We start from the raw sequence: 17,896 nt of genomic DNA on the forward strand, positions 1-17,896 counted from the left end.
TGAGACTGATCCACATCAAAAATATTAACATCTGTGTGTGTGTGTGTGTGTGTGTGTGTGTGTGTGTGTGTGTGTGTGTGTGTGTGTGTGTGTGTGTGTGTGTGTGTGTGTGTGTGTGTGCATGAGTGAGTGAGTAAGGGTCAAGGTGGGACAGACAGGAAATGGAGGACAAGAGCAGAACTTCCTGTGTGAGAGGATAGAGTGCTGCATCTTCCCTGCATGTTTGTGTGTGTGCGTCTTTGTGTGTAGGTTAAAGGGGTTTTGAGTCACAGGCCGAGGGGATGCTTTCACTTCCTGCCCCCACCCCCCCCTCCACCCTCATGTGCACACACACACTTTACATTTGACAATTTATATTTTAAATGACAATTTCGCAAGCTCATTCGTACTGTAGTTATTTCATTTGTAGGAGCTAAAGAAATGTTCTATAGACAGTTTTTTTGTGGCCTCAAACTGAACGTGTGTGTGTGTGTCTTAAAGTGGGAAAGAAAGACCCAATTCTTTTCTGAAAATAAAATCCATTCCATTTTCTTTACTTATTGGTAGAGGTTGTTTGCTCCTTACTACTGAGAAGTTAATTTGAATCTTATGACTTGCACATTAGAGAAATTAATTTAGACTGTTTAAGGTTCCAGAGTGGGTTTACTGTAATTTAATTCAAATAATTTGGTATATAATCAAATTCAATTCAAATTTTTGCATCATAATTGAGTTAATAGAATGTTATCATCTACAATATGTTGTAGTCTATCAACATCCTTACACAAACAAAAAAGGGCAGTAAGTTGAGTAAATGAATTTTATTACATTTCTAGACTGTTTATGTTGACAGGAAAGCAGTGAAGTACAGATTAAGCAATGCATCACCATCTCAAAAACAGACAAAATACCATAACACCAGTGTTTCCACTTAGTATGTTTACCAGTAGGCAGGAATTCATGTTGCAATCCCTCACAGTATGAAACCAACTTCAAGTCAAGTTCAAGGGCTTTGTATAGAGAATAGGGAATTCATATTCAACAAGCAGATATTTTATTGTCTGATCATGGCTCTTCTGTCAAGTATGAGCAAGTGATGCAGTGAGTGTTCATGGAATGAAAGCAGTCTTCTTATGTACATTAGATTCACAGTAATAGCACAGAGACGCACAGGGAAGGACATTAATGGCTAAACTGGAAAAAATGTTTCAGTTAAATCAATTCTAAAGCTCAAAATGTCTAATTCCCAACACATTAGTGAACATATCATATGGGGATCCAATTTTAGTTAGTTTATTGTTTCAGCTTATGATAGCGATTCATTAAAACTATGATCCTAAAGTGAAATATACATACACACATATACTGGCATAATGCTACAGTAATACATCAGAAACATTGTAAAGAGGAATTACATTTATTACATGTGTACAATTTTAAATACATGAAATAGAAAGCCAATTTTTTTTTTCTTCAAAAACTAAAAGAAACATTTTGAAAAATGTGTCGATTAGTGTTTGTCATCATCACAAAATAAGCAAAAAGCTGTGTGCTCACTCTCTGGACTGCAAGGTTTGGTTAGTGAACAGCAACTGATCAATTTTCAGTTAATAACCCACTGGAGTAATCCCAACTCAGTAGCCTATGCAATGCTTAAGACTTAGTACATATACGTTACAAATAATAACACTGATACATGTGTTCATATGCATACATAGAATAGTCAGGTCTGCCCACACAGAACCATGAGCGCCTGCACGTTCAACAGCACATTTATACTGAGCGTGTCAGCACACTGATGTGTCCCATAGTATGGTTTCATATTATAGTCACAGTATCTTTTAAACATGTTAATGAGATTCAGAATTATTTAAAAAATCCTTGAAGAGACAAACCACTTAACATTCTTAGGTTCTCCCCTGCTTGTTTCCCATGAAAGAAGCATCTCCTACTCCATTGTAAAAGAGCCTCTTAATGTCCATCCAACAACACAAGATGGTGACGATATAAACTCCATCCCACACACAATAACTAACATCAGCACATCACATTTTTAAATTTTCAACAGTTAGTGATCGATTTAGACCGTTTTCTTTTTTTTGTGTTAACTGGAGGTGCTCCACTCTGTCGTTGTGGTTACAAAATACAGACCGGGAATGGTGCTCATTTTCTGTGCTTATGTGAGTGTGTGCGCTTTTACACATTGGTATGTGTTTGTGTGTATTCTCAAGCCATTTGACAGGAAATCTTTGTAGTTGTTCAAGATGTCGCCATGAAACAAAAGCCATACTCAGCCGTGCCAGGAGACCAAAAATAATGCAGGACCTCTCGATACAAGGGCTGTGAAATGTTTTGGTGGTCGTGTGAAATACTGCAGTTGAACATGAGTTTTACTGAGCTGATTACAGTTGACAATATAATAACAGTTCCTATTATAGATAAAGTTTTAATGGGGATAAACCATTTATTTGCAAATTTTATATCCTTCTCCCAAAATAATCCCTCCAACAAAAAATTCTTTCTTCCTTCTTTTTGTCTTCTCATGTTTGCATCTCCCCCATTTTCTTCCAGTAGTTTAGACCGACTTACATGTTTTCTGTATTCCAGTGTTTATGTTTTAGACTTGTAGTTTTGTTTTCCTTTACTAATCAACATATCAGTTGTCCTAACATCTCTAATACCTGTCCTACCTGACATTTCCCAATATCTCCACTTTACATAAAAGAAAGAAGACACTGGTCTAAAAGACTTGACTTTAATTAAAGAACTCATCCAGATCCAGTTTTTCTACCCTGGTAAAAGTTATGTCAGCACTGCAGAAATATTGCATTTAAATCCAAATCTTACTAGGAAGTCAAATCCTATAGAGCTATGTGTAAAAACTGAATTTAACTGAATAATTTGTTCTAATATTTGCCTCTTGAAGGTAAGGAAAGACTGGGCAACACGGTGGGTTGTGTGGGGATTTTTTTTGCTATAACGCTACAGGAAACTTCTTCTACCTCTTTTAATGCGAATCATTTTCTCTGGAGATGGGTGTGGGGTCTACTTACAGGTTTTGGAGCAGGGAGTTGAGGTAATCTTACATTTACTCAAGTATTTTCCTCTTGGATGGGGGCACCAGGTGTGCTGGCAGCTCTGATGGCAGTTCATGTCCTTCCAGTTTCACTTTTATCAGGTGATTGGCCAGCGCAAACTCCTCATCATCCAGCATCCCATCCTTATCGATATCTGCCAGCTTCCAGATCTTTCCCAGCACTGTATTGGGCAGTTTTGACTTCACCATCTCCTTCTTGGCGTTGGCTCCAGTCACCTTTCCGTTGACAGGAGATAATGTGTAGAAAATCTCATCATAAGCCGGTTTGTCACGTGCGACGACCCACTCCGCTTCGTCGATGCCTTCACCGGCGCCTTCGCCATACCCGTGGCCGAAGGGGCCGTCCAAAGTGCCATCGAAGGCACCGCCCTTCACAACTGGGTTAGGACGCTGCGTTTCTTCTTGACGGACCAGGACCATTAAGCCAGCAATGTCATTGGCTAGCATGTCGTCAACTGCCTCCAGGAGTTTGGGTTTCAGAGGCTGGAACTTGGTGAGATCCTGAGCCTGGAGTTGATCCTGGAAGACCGAGGGGGGAAAAAAAAACACATCACAAGTTTAAGTCTTATCTATCTAGACCTCTATCTATAAATCTACATTCCTTCACTCTTTCCTCTTTACCTGCATCTTCTTCAAATTTGGGAAATCTCCAGGTGATATCTGATGCTCTCTTTCAATGCGTTTATAAATATCTCCCAGACTGCCGATTAGTTCTTTCTTCTTGTTCTCCTTCCCGAACACAGAAGGCATCTCTTTCTTCAGTGAGCTGATGATATAGGCATGGACCTGCATATGGAGAGAGAAAGAGGCTCACGTACTCAACAGAAATTCACTGGCACAGCAAGATCAAGTTGGACTCTTACGTTTTAGTGTTTTAGGTTACTGTATAGTCCTTAAGATTTCAGTTTTGGTTGATTTGGTGACACCTGTGGTTAGTGGTGGTACCACTAAAGTACCACAAAAGTCTTAATAATAAGTCCCAGAGTTTATTCATCACTAGGCTGAATGCAAATCGAGCAGTTACTCTGTTTAGAAATCCAATAAAAAGAAGACGAATAATATTTTTCTGTTTACATTGCAAATTTGATGTCTTCATCATAAATTGTTGTAGTGACACAAATGTTTCCTCTTCAAAATGAGACGAGCTGTTCCACATTTCCAAATTATGTCATTACGTATCTTATGCTCTGTCAATACACCCTTCTCCTAAGTGTAATGTGAAATTCCACCCGACGTGAGACAAAATTGTTCTCATGAGAATCCATGTGTATTGAGAGGGGGAGACACAGCTCTTTCACTGTTTTACAAAACTACATCACTGATTTGCATAAGATTTACACGAGTCCTCTGAATTATTTACAATTCTTGGACAACAGTATAAAGCAGACAAATACAGTTTTGTGTTAACCATCTTTTAACATGGCCAAAAAAAATAAGGTTCTTTCAAGAAACAATGAAGGACTTATGAAGCTAAACATTAACTCATGACTAAATTATATTTGCAGTTTCTTTGTGATTTTATCGTTGTCCCGTTCTCGACCTTCAGTGTTCTTCCCATGTAGTTTTTCTGGGTCAGACCTTTTGATAAATGGCTAAAATGTAACATTGTAAGCAGCAGACTGTTGAGATCCTGGAGTCTGGGGACACTCAATACTCCTTTAGCCACATTAATCATACACTAAATCTCCCAGATTACCTTAATATGGACATTTGTTTCTAATATTCATGACAAATGAAAACCTTGCAAAAGTATGGGAAAACCCATATTTGTTATGTTACTGGGGTGATGTGTGTGTGTGTGTGTGTGTGTGTGTTTTTATGATTCCCTGGATCTACCACACACACACACTATCAGCTGTCAAACAGGAAAAATGCACTTATACTGTTTGAGTGTGTGCATGTGTACATCCTCTGTGTTTCCTCAAACTACAACAGGCAGCGGGCTGTCGCCTCTCATACCTGACTTCCTGTCCAGAGAGGAAACAGGAATAATTCACTCACAGGAGAACGACTACATTTGTCTGGTTCTATTGCTTCTGTGACAGCGACAAGCTTTTTCAGTCAAGGTTAACAGCTGGACAGGGTGGAGAAGATGAGTGAATAAATAGGAAACACACACACCTGTGCTGAGAAATGCAACATGTCAGTGTATCAGCAGGAAGTCCATTATTTTAGTTTATTACAAATGTCTAAATAAAAAATTTTGTGTCATCCCTTAAAAGCTAAGGTTCTGTTCTATTAGGAAATATTTGAGGAGGAGTGTGGCCAAATACGGTTTTAATAATGTAAATCTAAGGAAATTTAGGCAAAAATGTATGTAAATGTGGAACAGGTGTCCAACTGCTGTAGAGGTAGGAAATGTTAGTTACAGATATGTACCAGTGCTTATAATATCCACATCCACTATTAATTGCGTCCCAGAGTCACCTATAACTACTGCAGTTACAACTGTGCCACAGCCAGATTCTCCATCAGTGGGATTAGGTGTGTGTCTGTTTCTTCCCTAAGTGCCTTACCTTGGCTAGTCTTGCCCTCTTGATCAGATCGTTGAGTTTTCTAAGCGCTGCATTTCTCGGTAAAGACTGAATGTCCTTAAATAAGTCCTGCTCCTCCGCCTCAAACAGCTTCCTGTTGTCAGGGATCAGCAGAGGGTGGGACCAGAATGAACCGATGTAGACACGGATCACCTGTCAGTGAGGGAGACAGAGAGGAAATTAACTGTCGGCGGGACCAAAACAAGACAAAAGAAAACAAAAATCTAGCCAATAGAATCTCATTTATGATATTTTTAGACAATGAGCAAGTATCCACATTGATCGGTTTGTTACCAATAATACACATGAGCTCAATAAATATTGGCAAGTAATGGGGCTTCAGATGGAAACTAGACACCAGCTTTTCCACCAACTTTAAGTGTCCAATTCGAATCATTTATGAAAGGACAATATGAAAAATAATTGATATGATATTTACATGAACAGTTTAAAATGCTCTGACTGAAAGTAAATGCAGGCTTTGAAGTTTCCTCTCAGAAAAACCTATGGAAGATATGACAGTTGCCATGGTTACCATACCTCAGGGGTGTTGACTATTTTCCCTAGTGACCACATCAGGGCACCGTAGACTCTCATCAACTGCTGGGTCTCTATCTGGTCAGCTTTGTTCAGCACAACCCTGAACAACACAACCGAAGAGAACGGTGGTGATGAACGTTCACTTAAGGTTTACGTGCATATACGGAATGAGCAGGTATTCATGTCGACTTTGTGTAGCGATACTTTGTGTGGTGTTGGGTATAAAAGATGTCTTTAGGTCGAGCAGTCCTAGATCTTGTACCTTATTTTGTCTTCATGGTTCTTCAGGGCCTTTATCACCTCTGAGAACTCATCAGAAATGTCCAGTTTGTGGGCATCAAACAGTAATATGATCCGGTCCACTCGCTCCGCAAACCACTCCAGGACAGCCGCAAAGTCATAACCTGAGAAGAGGAAGGGGAGGGGGAGGAAGAGGAGTAGGAGGAAGACAAGGAAAAGGGAGGAACACAAGAGTGGAGACAATCCATGTGAGAGGTTGGGTGTGACGTAAAAGGTGGAATGAAGGTTTCAGATAAGGTGATAGGAGGGTTGTAATAAAAAGAAAAGGTAAGAAAAAGACATTAATTGCGTATTTTTCCTCTCTTTCCTTCTCTAATTTCTTTGCGCCCATACTTTTCGGGTAAAGGTCAGCACAGCAAGTTTGTATGCTGATAATCAACGGTATCTGTTATCAAGGAACAGTGAACATCAACTGAGCTGTTGCAATATTCCCGAGAGAAAACCATTACAATAGCCTCAGGTCATAGAGCGCGCAATAAGAAGGACGCCCATATTACAACATGTTGAGAGAAAAGAATATCTGTTTACTGATGCAGATGGTGTTGCCAAGGTTCAAACTAAGTGGCTTTTAAAAAACTAAATGAGGAAAACAGCTTCATAAATCTTTAACAATTTATTTAACATCACCAAGTAGCAGTTTTGTCTTTAACAACCCTTTATGCTAAATAAGTGCAATGCAATCATTAATGAATTAATGCATGACTGAGTGGATTAATACTTAAATAAATGAATCAATGGCTGAGTCTGTCAGCAGCAGTTCATCATTGACTCCTTTGACTTTCCATCCTGCTCAAGGACTTGTACCTGGAGAAATTCCACAGGATATGAGGAAAACAAAGAACAAAGGGCAGGACGAAAGACTAGTGAGCTAAAATTTACAACCAACACTGAAGGACACATAAGAGATGCAGAGTCAATGGTAAACCTGTTACAGAACAGATTATAGAATAGCAACTAGGATATGCTGCCAGTTAGTAGTGGGTAGTAGTTTTATGTTAATACAGTGAATGTCAAATGGATTTTCTGAAGAGCTATGTTTGCGAAACATTTTCTCCCTTAAACTAAATCTACAGATTTTTACACATTATCATTTTTAATATCTAAAATTCTAAATCTGAGCTGGACTGATGCACTGTTCCTCCTCACAGGGAGGCAATCTTACTATACAGACATAGCTGTGATAAAAATCCCCCTTTTTACATACTCGCTAAAGTGCTGTTATTGCTACTGTGGCTGCACCGCTGCTCCTCCCAGTAGAAGAATAGTTTTCACTCTGGGTGAGTGGTTTAACAACAATAACTGTTCAACGAGACCTCTAACACTCTGATGGTAATGTTGACATGAAGCCTGAAACTGGTCATCTTTCAGAGCAAATTAACGTTGTTGACTATTCAATAATTCATCACTGGGACGTGAGCAAAGGTTTAGCAGTGGTAGCAATAAGCATGTAAAACATGGCAACTGTTTTAGCTGTGTCTTTTTGCCCTGTGTGAGCACAGTTGGGGGGGGGGGGGGGGGGGGCACACAGCTGCTTGAGCAAAGCTATGGAGAGTTAAGAGAGAGATAGATACCTTGATATTTTGAATTTTAATGGCTTGTTCTTCACACAGTGCACTTTTCACATGGTGCGGGGGAAAACAAGACGAAGTCAAAAGCTCTAATATGACCAGCTAAAGGCTGCAGTGTTCATTTCACTGCATAGCATTAAAGAACAAACAAAATCAGATGAGTTTAACTTTACTAATCATAAGGCCTTATCACAGTGTGGATAAAATGTGGCGGAGGTAAGGGGAACAAAAAAAACACTTCAGGGTTTATTTTTTTTGGCTTATGGATACCTATAGTGACTTTTACAAAGATCTGTTTCCTATAACTTAGCAAAGTCATCTTTTAATACAAGATGAAATTTTGGTTTTCAAGCACTGCAGAATACTTTTTTGCTCAGAGCCAAAAACTTTAGCATTCATTTTCTGTGGAACATGAGCATCCCCCAAAAGCATGTCTGGTAATTAAGTGTTGAAATATCTTGTTCTAATAGTTTTTGACAGATTATCCACCGTCACCATTATAAGGCCCTGCCCTTATCTGGACAAGGAAAAGGTTCTACATTTCTAAAAAAGAGAAATTCTCTTATTAGTAGCACCAACAAAATCCTAAATGAAAAAGCAACTGGCTAAATGTGTCCATCAGCTTCCATCAAGACCATGTGATACCTAAAATATCCAATTGGCTACCTAACAAAGTAAACTCAGGGACACAATATATAATTTTATCTTCCCAAAACCATGTGACAAGAGTCTGATGAATTAATCAAAATATCATTTTATTTTGCCTTCTGCAGCTGCTTGATGCCCAGATTTGTTTTCTACAATACCTCCATAAGGACATCTATGTAGGCAGCTATAGCCTGACAACTCCTCATCTGGACACACACACACACACAAATGAATAAAGACATTGATAAAATAATGAAACAGGTTAGACACACAGCATACACATATCACATATACACATGAAACATGAAACATGAATGCACTAACCAAGTAGATGGAAAAGGATGAAAAGAAAATGAATATGAACACACACACAAACACACACAAACACACACACACACACACACACACACACACACACACACACACACACACACACACACACACACACTTTGTCCCCAGAGAAAACACAGCTGTGCTGACTCAGCACAGGTTAAGTTTAGCCTGTATTTTTTGTTATATCTAACAGACAATGGCAGGGTAACACCTCGCTGTGCAGTTTATTTGGCTTGACAACACTTTCAAGGGACACTTGGACCAAAAAAAATAGAAAACACAACAGAGCTGATGTGGTTCTGTTTCAATTAAACTACTTCAAAATATAAACATAGGCTGAAATTGTGTTAGTGCTGACAAGACATTCATTCTCTGTTATTTCTCGATTGAAACGCTGCAGACAACAATGCTCTCATGGCAAAAACGTTTCCACATTCAAGTTCTGAGGAAAATCCAGATCCCTGCAGACCCAACCCTGTTATGAAGTAATGCGTTGAACCCGATGTTCCTTTTTTTTGCTTAGCTTTTGTGTGTTCTTGCATATTTTATCATGCCAACACCCCGAATTTCATGGTGCTGTGCATGCACAACTTTTTGGAGAAATGGAAAAATTGAGATCATAATCTGTTTTGCAATTGAGTGCAGATGATTTATTCTTATAAATCAAGATAATCTAAATTTGTAAATTATTTTTATTCCACTAGGATCTGCTGTGATTGAAATCAGGCCCTTTTAAGACCAAGTAGTAATCTATTTATCCTGTTATTTTATATTGATACAAGCCTCGATATCGTGAGGTGCAAATTATGATAAATGTACTGTGATGACAGTCAATATTACAACCCATCTGGGCCTTACTTGGCATAAGAAAACATTAAACAGTGCAAAGTCACCACTGGTTGTTTTAACTGAGAACAAACAAGAAGGAGGGAATGGACAGAGAAGAAGGGGCAGAGGGGGAAAAGCAAAGAAAGAAATTCAAAGATGGACGGACAAAGATGGAGAGAGGGAATTTGTGAAAGACTAAATTATAGCTGTCTTTTAATTATCTGAGCTTTTTTGTTAACGTTGGCCGTTGGTATGGTAATGCCAGCTTTTAGCTTTAGGAATTCCAGCCATGCCAGACACATGTCAGCCTCAAAGAAAGCTGGGAAGATTTCTCGTAAGCCTTTCTCTCCGAAACTTCTCTTCCCACCGTAGTAGTCTCTCTTCGCATTTTCAGTTCTGCACCATAGCTGGGAGCTGTCCACTACTGGATCAGCTCAACTTAAAATGTACATAAGAAGCGAAACTGAAAAGCATATCTCTTTTATCTTTCAATTTTTCATTGAAGAGCATTTTACTTGCAAAAAAAAAAAAATGTTCAGGTGAACTACAGAAAATTCCCATGGACCGACCTGGGTGTCAAGAGATAAGCACCAATGAAGAAGCAGAATGAAATATACAAATTAACAACTGTTAAAAGTTATTAAAAAAACATCTGTACTTCCCTTGGTTGGCAGTTTGTCCCACAAATACTGAATTTTATTTCCGAGCCAAAGCTAAAACATATGTTACTACTTTGAACTAAATTGCCTCTTAAATCTGCTGCTCTGTTCATTGGGATTATATTATAAATTCAATTCATGAAAATACCTGATCACTGTGATTTTCATGTTTTAAATTCAGTACAGAACTATGCAGTGTGTAAAAATGTAAAAACTGAACTGTGTGCATACATGTGTGCGTGTGAGAGATAGTGTATTCCAAGCTGACCTTTCTGTCACTGCTTCCTGCTCTTTGAAATGACTGAAGCATAATCCTCCTGATAGCTAAAAGCTAAAATAAACACACTCACACGCGTGCGTCCAAAGGAAATGCTGACATTGTTGTTCAGAGTTCAGTGGAACTAAGGGGCTGCAGCTGAATGGGTCCAGTGAACACACAGACACACACACACACACACACAAACTAACAAACAGTGAAAGATAAAAGTGTGAGCCTCTCGAGTGTGGTGTCTTACCTCGACTGATTCTCTGTTTCTCTCCAGACAGAATCCCTGGTGTGTCGATCACACTGATGCTTTCCAGCACTGGGTTCGGCAGCTGGGCACACACAAACCTACACACACACACACACACACACACACACACACACACACACACACACACACACACACACACACACGCGGAGACATAAAAGTATCAGGACAGAAGTGTAAAACATTTTAACAACAAACATCATCCACACCAGACCTCTAACTTTGCCTCCTCTCCTTCTCCTCCTCTATCTCTGCTGCTCTGCCTCTCTTTCTTTCTCCAGCTGAAACAACACGACCAGGTTAGCGGCTGTTCTCACTGTGAACCCCCCTAATCCCCACTGACAGTCAGTGCTGTCTCCTTTCAGCGGTGGTGGGCCCTCACAGTGGGGACACTATCACAAGAGCAAGAATAAAGAGTTTTTTGGCAGTTTTCCCTTTTCCAGAAGGATGACTCTGCAAAGATGACTGCCTGTCTCTCTCTCTCTCTCTCTCTCTCTCACACTCACACTCATATACACACACACACACACGGCCATTAACAGAGGAAAGCCTGACCAGTGAGCAGAGGGAAATTCAATCACACAGGAATGTAGAGCTGTTGTGTGGATTCTCACTCTCACTCTCTTTTTCTTCTCCAATCTCTTCCTAACTTTTTCCTTCTGCATTCATATACTTCACCTTGGTAAAACATTTTGTCTTTTCAGCACACACACCTCCAAAGATGTCTACCAATATCTACCACCAGTCCATCTCAACTCGTATTTTGTGTGTGTGTGTGTGTGTGTGTGTGTGTGTGTGTGTGTGTGTGTGTGTGTGTGTGTGTGTGTGTGTGTGTGTGTGTGTGTGTGTGTGTGTGTGTGTGTGTGTGTGTGTGTGTGTGTGTGTGTGTGTGTGTAAGCGTGTGTGTGTGTGTAAGCGTGTGTGTGTGTGTGTGAGAGAGCATCTACCTGTTGAGGAATGCGTTTCCAAATGCGTTCAGCTTTCTGAAGGGCTTCTTGGGGTCAACCACCAAAGCGTTCCCGGGAATGACTCCCTCTGTGTCGCCGTGCATCACCGCGATGAAGGAATCCGTGGTGGGTTCGGGGCCTATCCGCATTCCAGGAAAATCCTGCTCCAACAGGTAGCTGGAGGTGAGATGGTAAGAGATGGCGTTAAACTAAACAAGACAAGATGCTTCTGATAATCTATACACCGTGTAAGAATAAACCAAGATAAAGGCCTTTTTGTAACGCTGGCGTAATCGTTCCAAAAGATGCTATCTGAGACAGTGAACAATAGTATAGAGGACAATGTGTAGCATAATGAGACATTACAGGAGATTAAAATAAATATTAGCATTTTTAAGTACGTGTGTATTTAACTGAGAAATTGGGGTTAATTGTTATTGTATGAACCAATCATGACAGAAAATAACCATTTCATCAAAGAGGTAATTCTCCACTTCAAAAATTGTGTGTGATTTGTATGCATCCCTCATAACCTTTATATAGTTCATATTACTATTGAATCCCTGAATTCATTTGTAGGCAACAGGACAGATGTGTGCTACATCTGCAGCCCCTTATTTTAAAGAAGTACCACATGCCTTTTCATAGCGATTATGCTGAAAGGAAATTGGTCTGGATGGTAAGGCACAATTCGAAAATACCCAGAAAAGCAGCCTGCCTTGAATTAGAAGCTGCTGGAACAAAGATTAGGGGAGATTTACATCATCAGAGGCTGGATGGCTGCCATTAACTGACTCCAGAATAAACAGAATTGAATTTGTTGTTAACATGGGCCAAGAAAGGTCCCAGTGACGAAGGGTTTTGTGATCAGGTGAGAAAAAGAAAGACAACTTATGTCAAAGTCCCCGAAAACTCCCTTATTCCTCAATCAGCTCCTCACTGTGAGTGTTGGGATCCAACATGAACATCACATTTTATGCCAAAGTCACAATGTGCAGTAAGTGAACATAATGAAGAAGAAAATCTTAATTGATATCTTACAGCACAATATCAAACCTTGAGCACACCGGCACTAGCATTCCCAAAAAAGAAGTCTTTGGTTCAGCTCTTCCTTTTCTGACAAGAAGAATGGTCAGATATATTACCTTGCAACAGGCTTGTTTGCTCACTGATGAGCAGAAACAGCTGACTGGGGTGGAAAGGTTTGAGGGACAGGCAATCACAAGTAGATTTTATGCATGTTTGGTTTTGACTTATTTTTTCAATAGACCTGCAATACATTTCTCAAAGAACTCAGACCTGCGATGGTGTTTTATAGCAACACACAACTCATGTTAACTTCTGACCTCATCTGTAACCATGGCAATACAGCAAAGTTTATACCTCACATGTTTTTGAGTGTGAAAGGTTGAATCCTCAGCTGTTAATTCAGTCACATCGCACATGTTGCAAATGAAGATTAGTGTGTTTCTGTTGAGTTTCACAACCCAAACAGTGTGAACACAGGCCATAAAAAAGAGATTTAGGACCATAAATGTCACGTGTGCATGTGGGATATGTATGCTTTTAACTGCTACCAGATGTAAAGATGGATCTCATATACATCTTCTCCACAAACAGACAGACATACCTTGTCAGAGGAGCCAGCACTGCCTGGTAGAGCCATCTCTCTGCACACGTGTCTGTGTAGTGTGAGTCCTCCTATCTGTCTGTGTGTATGTGTGTGTGTGTGTGTGGGGGTGGGGCTGTTAATATGTCAATCTACCAGATTGTATGTTTGATAGCATAGGCGTACTGTGTACATATATGTGTGGAATTCACACACACATCAGCCCACATGTATAGCATTTCATTTATCATATTCTGTGCAGGGGGAAAAAACCTGAAAATTTCCAGGCACAGACTTCACCAACCCACAGCCTCAACATTACAGTTTGAGGTTAAAAGCCCTGAAGCACCAAACAAATCTACCTATGAGAAAAGAAGACTACAAGGGCGGTCTGAAAAACATTTGTCACTGCAACATTTTTGACTTTATAACATCCTTACTGCACACAAAAGTGTATCCAATCACCTTGAGGGAAAACTTGTACCAGGGACAAAAGTGGAAAATCAATCATTTCATCACAAAAATGAAGACAGGCTCAGATTACTGACCTCTGCCTAACCGCCAAAGAAGATGGACTATATTACCCTCCATCAGCGTCTCTTGTCCTCCATTTTCTCTTTCTTTTAGACAGATATTAATTTACATTTTAAAACATTTAAAATTCACATCAAAAACATCATTATTAGAGCTTCTCTTGTTAAAAGAAATGCACAAACTCCATTTTGTTTTCACAAGAGAAGCACAAGCCCCACAGCACAATTGCACTTGACCTACTGGCAAAGTAGAAAATAGCATTTTCCTGTAGTTAAGGTGAGATTAACAAAACTGGCAGAGCATTCAGCCACATCCTGCACTGCTCCCAGATTCACAGTGAGACCCTGTGATATGAAATGCAAGAGATGCTGTGACTGTAGCAGCTCTGACCGAGGGTTACTCAGCAATTTGTACATTCTTCATCTTACTGTTACACTGTTGGCGGTGAAGGGTCAGGCTGCTGAGTGGTGGGTGTTGTCATCAGTGAAAGGGTAAAACAGAAAGAAAGAGAGAGAGAGGGGATCAGAGACAGAAGAGAGAGAGCAGGGATGTCTGCACTGTCCTGTCTTATAGCAGGAAGTCACTAACAGCATCCTCCCTGCTGTGGCTTTCAACTAATTACCTACAAGGCCCTGCAAGCATGAGTGTTTGTAGATGTGTATGTGTGTATGTGTGTGTGTGTGTGTGTGTGTGTGTGTGTGTGTGTGTGTGTGTGTGTGTGTGTGTGTGTGTGTGTGCGTGTGTGTGTGCGCGTGTGTGTGCGTGCGTGTGTGTCAGAAAGGCAAGATGTCAGCAGAAGTCCTACAGTTCAAAAGAGGCCTATCACCCAGATGCTAAAATCTCTCTCACAACCCCACACACACACACACACACACACACACACACACACACACACACACACACACACACACGCCATAACCAGAATTACTCCAGACCAGCTCTGACTGAATTCTGAATGTAAAACATTTTTTAATCCTAAATAAATTACTGTTGAAAGCAGATTAAACAGCAACAAATTTGAATTTGTATAACCTTAGGCATGCAGTTTGCACCCTTGTGCCAAATACATCCTTGTGCAAAATGACGTCAGATGAGTGTAACATACGAGCAATTGTTCCCAATGTATAAGCTCCAAGAACACACTGATAATACATGCAACATAATATTTGTGTAACAGAGAAAAGAACTAAGCAGAAAAAGTTTCTTTACTTGACTGACCAGAGCCTTTTTTAAAGTATTCACCGCAGCATTTTTGAGAAATTGTTAACTATGGGAGTTTGATTGATTTCCTCAAAGAAAAAGAAACAAGCAAACACTGGTTTTTGCTTAATTTTACAGGGCTACTCTGATGATTCCCCAGACTAAACACACACAGTTCATAAACATTTGTCCTAAGTAAAGAGAACTCTGATCATCCATACACAGACACAAATGCATATACACACACACCTTATCAGAGAAGGCTGCAGTGCCAGGCAGTGCTGCCTCCATATGCATCAAGTCTGTGTGTGTGTGTGTGTGTGTGTGTGTGTGTGTGTGTGTGTGTGTGTGTGTGTGTGTGTGTGTGTGTGTGTGTGGGGTGTGCGTGCGCGTGTGTAATGTAGGTCATATAAACTTTTTATGGATTCAATAAAGCTTGCAGAGGTGTGGCACCAAGCAATTAGGTTGAGTGATTTTGTGTGACTGATGGATGATCTTTTTTCTTCTTCTTCTTCTTTTCAAATAGTGTTTTTTTTTCCATGTCAATTCAATTTTGCTCAAATTAATTTTAATGCACGGCCACTGCACCCCTCTTCACTGCCAAAGTGGAGCGAGGGAAAAAGGCAGTTTGGGTGTGTCAGCCTCTCCCTTTCTATCTTTCTGGTGGCCTCTGACTCTGTGTGATTCCACTTTTCATATGGAGGTTGGTCATATGTGTGTATGACTCTATGTGCTGTGTTCTCACCGTATGAAGCTTGTCTTGCCAGTGGAGTACTGACCCACCAGTAGGACCATGGGCTTGTTGTCAAAGTCAGCATCCTCCAGAGCCGGGGAGTGGAACTCGTGGAACTTGTAGCTTTCCTCCAGCGGCAGGAGTTTGGTTTTGTAAAGCTTCTTCAGTCCTTCGCTGACAGTCTGAAAGACTTCTGGCTCCTTCTTCCTCCTGTCGTCGGTTCCAAGCCAGCTGAACATGGTTGCTGGTTGCTTATTATTAGAATAGTAAAGCCTCCAATATGTAGAACTAGTCAAAGATGCGGTTTGTTGAGCACAAATTTGTGATGTCCTTTAGGGATTAAATATTAGTTTCAATGTCAATCTGAAAGTGAGATTTCACCACATATAAAACAAGATGACCTCCAAATTAAAACTAAAGAGCCAAGAGCTAACTTAATTCAAGGTCCACCTCAAATCAAAAATGGTACATTACATACATAAAAACATTTTTTAATTACTGTTTCCTATTTTAAAAGGCTGTTTTGAGGGAAAAGGGAAAAAAAGTTAATATTTATATTTATAGATGAAATAACAGCAAAAGTCCTGCTTCCCTAAGTGGGTGGTGAGTGGTGTTGTTGTTGATGGTAATATTCAAGTTTGGCCTGATATTATATTAAGCCTATTTAAACTATTTAAGATTTTGTCTCTGGTAGTGCCTACAATTAAAAAAAAAAAAAAAAAAATTGAACTGTTCTATTTATCAGAATTTAAACCTGACCCTTCAAATGCACTCTCATCATCCAGTCCATCGGTCCTCCAAAGTCCAGGCCACTTATGCTCCTGGGCCGGAAAAAAAACACTGCATTCAGGGAGTTTTGTTCTGTTTACCAATTTATATCAGTAAACAAACACTGCCCAGAAAAACCTAGATCATTCTGCTCATGCACAACATCGCGTTACCGCTATTCAATTCCGTCCAAGAGCTAGCGGAGGAATCCCAAAAATGATGCACCGAGCTGCTGTCAGAGCTCAACCACCGTTATTGTTCAACTGCTCCCGCTCTTCAGCCAATAAAACAACCCAAACCTCCTCAGGGTCAAATATTATTGCTGTCGCTTTCTAGTCAAAAAATAAAAGCAACCTGTTTTGCTAGCGCTACGGTTTATTTTCTGTCACTGCACAGCGCTGGATGTAGCAGCAGCTGATGTCCTGCAGCTCAATTTAAATGCCGAGTCGAAGGAAACCCGAGCCTGGCGGAAGTGCCCAACGGCTGGCAGTCCGACCCACCGCGGTCCCGCCCCAGTGATGCGGGAGCTGAAGCCGGGCCGTGCGACGCCATGATGGATGAGGAGAGATGGAGGCGCTGCCGCTGAATGACACCCCGCCACCTAGAGGTTAAGAAATGTAAAAACAAATTCTCTTTCTAAGTGAACAATACTAGTCGTATTTGTTGGTGACAACATTAATTAGTCTCAAATGTATTTGTTTTAATAACCTTTGTCTCTATTCAGCAATTTAGAATAAAAGCAAACAATCACAGAAATGACTATGCAGTAATAGTTATAATATATATAATATATAAGTCTACTTACCTATATAAGTGCCTTAGAAAGTTTTGTCAGCAGATATCAGATGCAAGGTATCAGGGCAGAGTAATTTTAATATGAAGTGTCCTTGCTTTTACTCTCACAGTAAATTTCTTGATGGCTGTTTGCAATTTGACCAGCAGATGTCTCTATTTACTGATTGTTTCAGCTTCTAGAGGCAGGTGTCAGTGATAGAAGTTAAACACAGTACAGAAAGGGGAGCACACAAGTGAATATTTTAAAACTGTAGATTTATCCAGGGAATTTGCAATAGCTGGTAAGGGTAC

General features: G+C 40.1%; 1 protein-coding gene across 1 annotated transcript; it reads right to left on the reverse strand.

Moving 5' to 3' along the window:
* Positions 1-785: 785 nt before the first annotated feature.
* ehd3 (EH-domain containing 3) lies at positions 786-17,379 on the reverse strand. Its single transcript, XM_056405464.1, has 8 exons — positions 16,055-17,379; positions 11,967-12,143; positions 11,002-11,099; positions 6,413-6,554; positions 6,151-6,250; positions 5,593-5,763; positions 3,698-3,862; positions 786-3,595 (listed from the first exon to the last, which is right to left on the reverse strand). Exons 1-8 carry the CDS (start codon positions 16,279-16,281, stop codon positions 3,068-3,070), a joined length of 1,608 nt encoding a protein of 535 aa, XP_056261439.1. The 5' UTR covers positions 16,282-17,379; the 3' UTR covers positions 786-3,067.
* Positions 17,380-17,896: the final 517 nt, after the last annotated feature.

Source organism: Seriola aureovittata, chromosome 19 (genome assembly GCF_021018895.1).
Source record: "Seriola aureovittata isolate HTS-2021-v1 ecotype China chromosome 19, ASM2101889v1, whole genome shotgun sequence".
Classification (NCBI taxonomy): Eukaryota; Metazoa; Chordata; class Actinopteri; order Carangiformes; family Carangidae; genus Seriola; species Seriola aureovittata.

Coding starts and splice junctions, on each gene's coding strand:
- ehd3 (XM_056405464.1), bottom strand. CDS start 16,281: ATGTTCAGCTGGCTTGGAACCGACGACAGGAGGAAGAAGGAGCCAGAA. Junction 12,144..16,054: donor GGCAAGACAAGCTTCATACG/GTGAGAACACAG, acceptor TCTCACCTCCAG/CTACCTGTTGGAGCAGGATT. Junction 3,863..5,592: donor AGAGGGCAAGACTAGCCAAG/GTAAGGCACTTA, acceptor CTCCATATGCAG/GTCCATGCCTATATCATCAG.